The sequence below is a fragment of the Alligator sinensis genome, unplaced genomic scaffold (genome assembly GCF_000455745.1).
Source record: "Alligator sinensis unplaced genomic scaffold, ASM45574v1 scaffold73_1, whole genome shotgun sequence".
Classification (NCBI taxonomy): Eukaryota; Metazoa; Chordata; order Crocodylia; family Alligatoridae; genus Alligator; species Alligator sinensis.
The window spans coordinates 3321275-3330408 of NW_005841838.1; the positions used below are offsets into that span (position 1 = coordinate 3321275).

General features: G+C 38.6%; 1 protein-coding gene across 2 annotated transcripts in view; it reads right to left on the reverse strand.

Annotated features, from left to right (window-relative positions):
• Nucleotides 1–9134, reverse strand: part of EMP2 (epithelial membrane protein 2) — a 40842-nt gene that overhangs the window by 14880 nt on the left and 16828 nt on the right. The window contains exons 1-2 of one of the 2 annotated variants that reach the window (XM_006015498.3): nucleotides 3561–3712; nucleotides 1169–1280 (exon numbers count right to left, since the gene is read on the reverse strand). In XM_006015498.3, coding sequence (XP_006015560.1) covers nucleotides 1169–1246 — 78 coding nt within the window. In that variant the 5' untranslated portion in view covers nucleotides 1247–1280; nucleotides 3561–3712. Of the gene's footprint in view, nucleotides 1–1168; nucleotides 1281–3560; nucleotides 3713–9134 lie in introns of those variants that run through there. The other variant, XM_025203236.1, reaches the window with a different exon arrangement.

Genomic DNA, 9134 nt, shown 5'->3' on the forward strand with positions numbered 1-9134 from the left:
TGCTCCTCCTAGCTCCCAGAAAAGCCAGGAGACAACTAAAGGAGTAGAGACATTTTAGCCAGCAGCAGAGTGTTTCCTAGGAGGACCAAGCCTCCGTGTCTACTGACACAAATTCCTCTTGTGTACACCACGCCACATTGTTCCACGCCATTTTCTTTTGCTACCAGGATTTTCTGGTAGTAAAATTTGCAGTGCAGGGCACATTTTACCATTCCAGGTGTGTGGTTTAGGGTGCCACAAAGAGTTTTGCAGTGCCACAAACTGCACAAGCCTGCACATCTGGATGTGGCTTAGGAGGTGATCACCCACTTCTAAAGTGTAAATATTTCTTGTGTTACTATAAATGTGAATAATCAACTGCATGATTGAAAGAAAAGATCTGAATATCTAATACTTTGCTAAGTAAAAAGCTGTGGGTACTTCAGAAAGGGAAAGATTAGATAAAGAAAGAAGCATGTACAGAAGCAAAGCAGAAAAATCCTTTTAAGTGACAGCTGAAAGACAGAAGGTTAGGCAGCCTGACACCTCATAGGCTAACTTGGTAATAAGAAAACTAACTTTTCCAAGCAACAGCAAAGAATGAATATGAGGTTTAAGGAAGTTTTATGTCTTATGAGTGAGTGTAAGCAGCCTACAATTTCCCCCTAAATTAAATAAAGTGCACCTAAATCCTAATACTGTCAATTGCTTCTAAGAGTTTAAACATAAACCCTAAGATAGAAGTATATGAATTAAAGGCAATGAAGAAGAAGCACTGGGAAGAAACGAACAGTCAATGTTTTTATCTGCACTTAGGAAGAGGTGGTCTACACAGGCTTTTGAAAAGAGGGCTATGATTAAAGAGCATAACTTGTGGGGAGAAGGATATTGTTTAGGTTGAACTCGCTATTGTTTAGGTTGGTTTGAGGAGCAGCTGATGGCTGTTTCTAATCTGACTATAGTTTTTAAGTTCAGCAAAGACCCTTCAAGACAGTAAAAATGTTTTTCTTCATACATTATATAATCAAAATATAAATGCTGTGTTACAATTGAACCTAGATCTTAAGCTTGGAAGATCCATCAAGTTCTGTATTCTAGAAAATACAATGAAGTAAACCCAGCTGATAAACAAAACAAGGACAAACCAGTGGTTCTAAACTGGAATTTCTAGGCCAGTAATGAAACTTACATTATCAATGGTCGAGATGAACAGTAGCGCTGCTGAGGTTATGTGAAACACAATAATGAAAGCCAGAAGAATCAACATCTTTGTTCCGTGAAGGTTTTAGTCTGAGATGAAGCTGTTTAAAAACAAGACTATACATCATTATTTTGTGCGATGATGAGTTAAGTACTTGACACATTGTAAAATATGGATAGTATCACAACTGCCTCTGTGAGATGAGAAGATTTTCAGTTTAAAATATTTCTAAGTAAGGAAATACTGTGTCTGATGTTTTGTTTTAATTATATATATTTTGAGCTAGACACTCAGGAACTCTTCTAAAAAAGATAGAAGACCTTATTTGTAGCTTTATTTAGTCCTTTTTTTAGAATAGGATATTTCCATTGGCTTTATATATATATCATATATATATATATTATATATTAAAATAAATAGACTGGTTAGTGTGTTCCTCTTGACCACCGCTACTCAATGAATTTCAACTTGAAGTCTTGTATTTTGTAATAAACTAATAAGACATGCATTGTGTCTTGTCTTTGTTGGGCAACAGACTATAGTACAGACTTTCTTAGAGAAGGATAAGTTTATCTCTACTGAGAAAATTAGCTGCATACATCTTGCCTTTTCAAGAAGTTTTTAGTCCCTTCAAATCGGTGTTATAACAACGGAGGGTGAAATCCTGACTCCATGACAAGTCATAGCGGGATTCCCTCTACTTTCAGTAGGGTAAGAATAGTCCAAAGTCTCCAAGAACAAAATCAACATGGACTCACAAGGACAGACTTGCCAATAGAACTGGGATGAGATTAACCAAGATTCATATAGCTGAGAAGTATTTTAAGGATCATGGTATACCCAACGTCTTAAATCTTCTCTGATGAAATAACTACAAGCAGAGGTGCATCGATACATTGGTCCATATCGTATTGGCACTATTGACATTATTGGCAATCAGCTTTTTTTGGCTGATGTGGCTGATAATGTTGCTGATAAATGCCACATGCATGCACACAGCTGCAGCATACATGCAGCCAAGAGTGCAGCCTGGCAGCATGGAGAGCAGGATCCAGCCTGTAAGTCTGTGGGGGAGAAGGGGCGTGGGAGAGGAAAGGGATAGGAGGGGCAGATCAAGGCCCCAATGGTGAGGGAGGGAGTGGGCTTGGGGCTGGGGCAGGGGCAGGGGCAGGGAAGGGTGCAGGATGAAGCTGTGGGCAGCTTATCCAGGAGGCATGGGGCGGGATAGATCCCACCACTGTGTGCACCCTGGGGGAGGCATGGAGGGCACGGGGCGAGGGCAGACTGTCCACTTTGGACTTGGGTCCAGGAGTGGTGCTAGGCTCTTCTAGGCAGGGGTCTGAGTCTGGGCTGCGCTCAGGGTGGGCAGGGGCAGGCCAAATTTTTGCTGATTTTGGATTTAAACTTCATTTCTGAACAACAAGAAAGATTTCTACACCTCCCTGCCTGTCTGCCATCTGGGAAGGAATCCTGCCTTATCTGCATGTCAAAGAGCAACTCACAAAGACACTCTCATGGACCCAGAGGAACAGACTTCCACCTTCAGCTTCCTCTGTGCAAAAATGAAGTTTATTTTCTACCTCTGGGGACTTTTTACCATCTTTAACTTTCCCTGAGCCTGAGAAAGGGCACGTGTGCCTGAAAGCTTGCAGAAAAAGATTTTTTTTTTTTGCACTTTCTTCGTTGGTCTAATAAAAGGTATCAACTCTAAACCAAGAGTTCTAGAGTTTTGCATTTCTTTTTGTCTCAGACCAACACAGTTACCAAATACATCCCTGAAACATAAAGCTATGCATGCACTGTTATATTACATTTAAACTGTTACATTAATTTACATTTCTTTATTTCCTTTACTTTGTTAGATTTTTTAAAGTAGGAATGACCAAATTCATATAAAAAAGACTAATGCTCTTTCTGTTACAAGTCCTTTTTTCAAATAGCCATATAGCTGTTATCTCAAATCTTTTCAACTCTGTCAGTACTGTTGGACTCCTGAACTACATGCACACTAAGCAATGTGGGCAGTTTAACCAAATAAAAGGACTACATTGACAGCAATTTTAAAGACAGCAGGATCTACTGGTATTCCCTCCAGTCCAAAACGCAACTACTCTGCAAAAGTTTAACAAAAGCTAGCAGACAGTATATAAACATACTGAATAGAAACTAGAAGTTCCAGACTAATCGCTTGTCTACTCCGAAGTATAACATTTCAGTGCAACAGAGCAGCCTAACAAGAATAATGTAACATTAAAGCATTTTTTGGAAAAGGATGACTAATCATTCTTTTCCATAGCCAGTTGGAATGAGCCTACTAGAATACTGCAAAGTAAACTCTGAGTCCTGAATTAAAAGAAACTATTCTACTATTTATACCTACCTAATTACTCACTGCTAAACTTTGTCTTCTTGGCCACATCTAGTCATGGTAATTGGGCCCCCTACAAATCTATATTGCTATATGACTCAAGACTCTCAGAAGTCAACAATCACATTTTATTCCTGTAAATGTTATCCAATGATGTGTGAGGATTTTTCCTTGAATGAATGAAAAGAAAAAAATATTGTGGTTTATATAATGATAGACTGAGGCTACCCATGCCACTTAAAGAATTTTCACTGTAAATATACCACTTTTCACACAGCATGAGGATACTCTCCTACCTCGCTTTTTTCTATGGTTTTAATTTGTGGAACAAAATGCAACCAATTAAGCAACTTCAGGTACCCTGTTGCATAAGGACAGAAACAAATTGCATTGCAGGGAACTATTTTTAAGGATAATGGCACATCTTTGTCTTCTACTACATGAAGATCCACAAACTAACAAGTTTTAATCTAATTAAAACCAAACTTGTGAAATTGAGATTTACCAGCCCCCAAAAACCTGTTCATCCTTTAACCAAGTTAATATTTTGGATTTACAACTTTTTGCCCCAAATTCAAGCAATTCAAAAATGGAAAACATCCTGCTTGTTTGCTGAATGGGCAATGAGTAAGATGTTGCAACTTCCAGGTACTGCTTTACTGTTGCTAAAGGTTTGCCAGTGAATAGAAACCAGATGGTCATTATTCACTCTCAGCTGACTGGTCAGTATAACTGAGAGAGGAGATACAGGCCAGAGTACACAAATCAAACGGTCTCTTGAAAACACGTATCTTTATATATTGTTCTTGGAACTCCAATCACATGCTAACATATGGATACGCACAGCTAGATATTACTTCCTTTCTTTTTCATATAAGTGCATTACCATTCCAAATGATTTTTCCACATTTTTTTTTACTTCCTTGTCATTTTCCAAGTCACTCAAACTACACCTTGATTGAAGATGTACTGGTTAGAGGGTATTTACAGTTAGTTCTTAACCACTTAAGGCTGACACTGTTCCCTGTCCTCCCAGGAAGTTCACCACATCCTTATTACATTCAAGGATGCATCTAGTCATCAAACAATACTCAGTTTGGGGGCTTTCCTATCATCCTAAAACAGCCTTTTTTTTGGTGGGGGGATTTAATATAGGATGCTTGATAACTTTAATACAGCTAATTTTCTGTAGCCTGGACTTCCCAATTCTTCATTTCTACTGTAAGAAGTTTAGGAGGTATTGGTGACAGCAATCTATATACAGTAATATGGGGATTAAACTTCCTTCAAAATGTACAAGACTTGAGGCAAGAGGTTTTCAACAAGAAAGAAGAAAACATCCCTCAACTTCCCCTCCTGACATGAAGACAACAGCCGTGACTACACTTGCATTATTGAGAAGCAAGGATATAACTGATGCTCAGGAGCAAGCACCAGAAGGGAGTGCATGCGAGAAACATTGTCAGGCTCTGAGAAATTGTCATGGCAGAAAGAATAAACCTGCTACCCCATTACACCTAAACAGGGCAAGCATGGGGTCCAGGAAGAGCATAAAGAGGCCTCTATAGCTCAAACATTATTGTTAATTCTGCTTCCCAAGAAGGGTAGCAGCCCCCTTGACTCTCCTCAAAGCAACAGGAATGGTCAGGAAGAATGCTGCAATTAAACAGCATACAACCCAGGTGCCAGAAGACGGGTAACTACCTTCTCCTATGCCAGTCAGCAAAGGCAGCATAGAATCTCCTGGAGTAGGAGGTAGCTGCTTCTTCCCTCCATTCACGAAGCTGAAAAGAGCCCCAGCTCCCTCCCCTCCCAGTCTGGTAGGCCTAGTTTAACCTAGACAATGCACCATTTTAAACACTCGCTCATTCTAGGGATGTGGAGTCCTGTGACCATTAATAGCAGGAAGAAGCCTCTTAAAATGAAATATTCTCCCTTTCAAGCTCCTAGGCTGGATCCTGGCTACCTCTTGTAGCAGCAGGCAGCTCCAGTTCCTCTCTGAGCTGAGGAAAATAAAAGAATGAAAACTTCACAGAGAACAGTTCTGGGGCAATGAAGAACAAAGAGAACAGTGATGGTCAGGAAGGGCTACTTGTCACTGAAGAAAGCAGCCTTTAACAGGATTTCAAGATTAGACTTAGGGACACATGTTTTCAGAGTTTGTGCATTTTAAGTTAACTTTCCCTGCACTACACTCAGTCCCTACTCCAGATTCACAGTAAAGTCCAACTTGACTCTTATATAAACCTAATGATCTTCTTACCTGAATGATGTTTTCTGGCCAATTTTGTACAGATTAGTCTACCCAATGGTTTTTACACATCGTGGTAGCTGATGTTGCCTCTCTTCTTGCTCTCTCAAAATAAACAAGAGCAAGAACAGACAGCTAAACACACGGAGTAGGTTCTATTTTCTAGAACCACCAAAACTAAGATTAGATTAAAAACTTTGCTCTCCTGTTTAATTTGTATTTGTGAAAGAGAAGAAACAGTTGTTGATTTAAAAAATGTAGTGGCTATTAATAGTTGATTTTAATAAATCCCAGAATTTTTCCAGTGCAATATGTACATTAATGTGCACACACACAGATATGAATCAATAAATGTCCAGAAATGTTCAAACTTTTCAAACTAAAATGTCAGTATGAGTGCTGCACTGTGATATCTACTCTCTCTGTCAGCATTCATTCCCGATGATATCAAAAGATTAGTAAGATCTGTGACTCCTGAATGAAGTGGCTGTTCCCATCTCATTTGGTGTTTTAGGTTCTTGGGTGAACAGAAGGTTTATTCCACTGATCAAAAGACCTCACGGAGCAGAGCTGCAGTAAAATAGTCTATCACTTGAAAGAGTACTTGTTCTGCTTTCAGATCAGAGCATCTCATTATTTTAAACCAGCATGTACTAGTTTTAGACTGAGAACAACTGAAATAAGCCAGTTTTAGACCATATTCATAAAGTCACTTGTATGTAGATATTTGCATGATTAGGACCTTACTTTGAACTTAGATCACGTATTAATATGATGCTAGTATTATTGGTAGTCCCCACCATATTTAACAAAAATTCAAAGAAAAAAATACCAAGTAAAGTTTGACTTGCTGCCATCATATCTGCTGCTAAAAAGAAGTCAAATATGATTGTACTGTAGAATTGCAGGAGTGATGATATGCTTGAAAAGTTGTATTTTTATTTTATGTTTATTTAATTTCTATGAAAAATCAGGAGAGCCTGAAAGAACTGGAAGTCAAATGTTTTAAAACATACAGGTTCACAAAATTATATATTTGCCTCTTTGCTCTTAAAGTCTGTATGGTAAAACCCAATGCCAAGCAAGTGCCTAACTTTTCTGTAAATCTGTTCCTTAATTTGAAGGATTCTGTCCTGCAATAGAAATGGCATGTTGGATTATGGAGCTAAACCCCAGAATTTAACATCAGTCTACATGTGCTGTAATAGTGTTGCAGATTGTATAACTCAATACCATGTTTGAGCAATGTTCATAGTATAATCTCAAAGTGTAAAATCAAGTTAATCACAAAAGAATAAGTTACTAAAATCCTACTGAATACACCCAGATTTGTCTAGGCTATAAGCTTTCCTAAACATGAGCAATTTTCTATCAAATATTCATTTCCAGAACGTGCTAGATACTTAAATAAGCTCATTTATATTACAGTAATAGCAAATACTTTCTGTTTAAGATGAGAGATATTCCTTCTTTAATCCATGTATATACATAAATACCACCTTAGTTTTCTACTTTGGAGAAGAATGTCACATGTAGTGTTCACTTGCCTTTGATATTTTCAGTGCTACCTCCTATTCAGTACCATAACTAAGAGAAGGTGACTGGGGAAGATGGGGCAGGGGGCCAAAAAAAAAAGCACCACTCCATTACTGCCACTGCTTTGTGGGCTGCTCCTGCTCAGGTTGCAGACCTGCTTTGTTCTCCTGTTGATAAGCACCTTTTCACCTGGTGCTTTATATCATCTCCCCCATCATCTTTAAATGCACAGAGAGGTTAAGTGACTTGCAGCAAATTCGCATGCCAAATTACCACTGATAGACTATGAAGTAATATGCTAAAAGTATTAATGCTAGTCCTAACTCTTACTATGAAAATAAAACAGCATCAGCTTGCTAATTCATTTTGCATTTTTGAACCATATGACAATATAAAAACTGTAAATTTAAATTCTTCATGAATGAAAAAAGACCAAGTAGAAGGGGATCTATACCTGTCACTGCTTTGCAATCTAAAGATGACTTCAGAAACCAGTATTTCCATTTATTTTCCTAAGAAATGTATCCCTTTGGGGCAGTTTCCTGATAATTCTCCCTAAATTTCTCCTCTTAATTTTATCCTATTATTTCTATTTGTAACTTTTTTTACTCCATGATGTGTATCAATTTTCTGTTCTTCAGTACCAATTGTTCTCCCTTTGCACCACACATTTTTTATTTTTTTTACTAAAATCTAAACATTGGATATACCTACCTTGTTCCCCTTAATCCACATAAGCTGCAATTCTAGAAACTGATTCAATTTTTCATTGTCTCTCTCTCAAATTCTTTAATTGCCTGTATGTTAATTCCTTGAGACAAAGAAAGTTTTGCTAAGGAAAAATGTGTATATACTATATTCCATGCTTACTGTATTTTGATAACTGCAATTTATTCTGCAGCTTTAACTATTGTCTCTTGGCTTTTAGTTTTTTATACTGTCTCCATTAGGGCACATACTCAGGAGAAGTAGGAACTTGCTTCTTTGGAATAAACACAGTCCAAAACTCACAGACACAGGATCTCTTTGCAGTCTGTTGCTTAATTCAGTTCCTTCCCTACAAGCAGTTGTAGTGGGGGGTCTTAAAACTCTCTAGTGTTCCTTCTGTACAATAGAGGATAGATTATACATAAAGTACAATCAACCAGTGTCAAATCGGTTTGGCCCCCTGAGCCAAGTCTAAACTATGGGGCTCCCCACAAGTCAGATCCAGATCCACTACCAGCAGCAGGATGAGCAGTCAGGTAGCCGTCACTCATCCCTGCCCTCCCCACTCCACCTCCACTAGCACACAATCTCATAAGCCATATGTTTGAAACCCCTGCCTGCCTTAGAGATACAGTATGAAATTATGAACTATATTTTACAGGGACACTAAATAAGTTGGACTAATTGAAGAAATTTTCAAAGTCAGGGTGTGTCCTTCACTGAACAGTTAACCCAGGCTCTGTACCTGATTTTGATCCAAAAACCCTTGGATTAGAAACAGAAGTTACACATAAACTGGCTTAAGTGATCAGAAACTGGTTTAAACCTGTACTAGAACATAAACTGAGTGCGCATAAACCAGTTTCAAAATGGCCGAAACCGGTTTTAAATAAACCTGGTTGACTGATTTGGGTCAATATGGTTTATGAAGCTTCTGTCCCAGACCCATTCCTGGTTTAAGTTAAATCAGAGTATCCCAGCATGCTTTTCAGCCCTGGGAGCAGGGCTGGACTGGCCCTCTCCTCCCTAGCCAGAGCTCCGACTGGCTGAGAATGAGGTGAGGGACTGCAGTGTCTGCCAGGGTTCCCCCT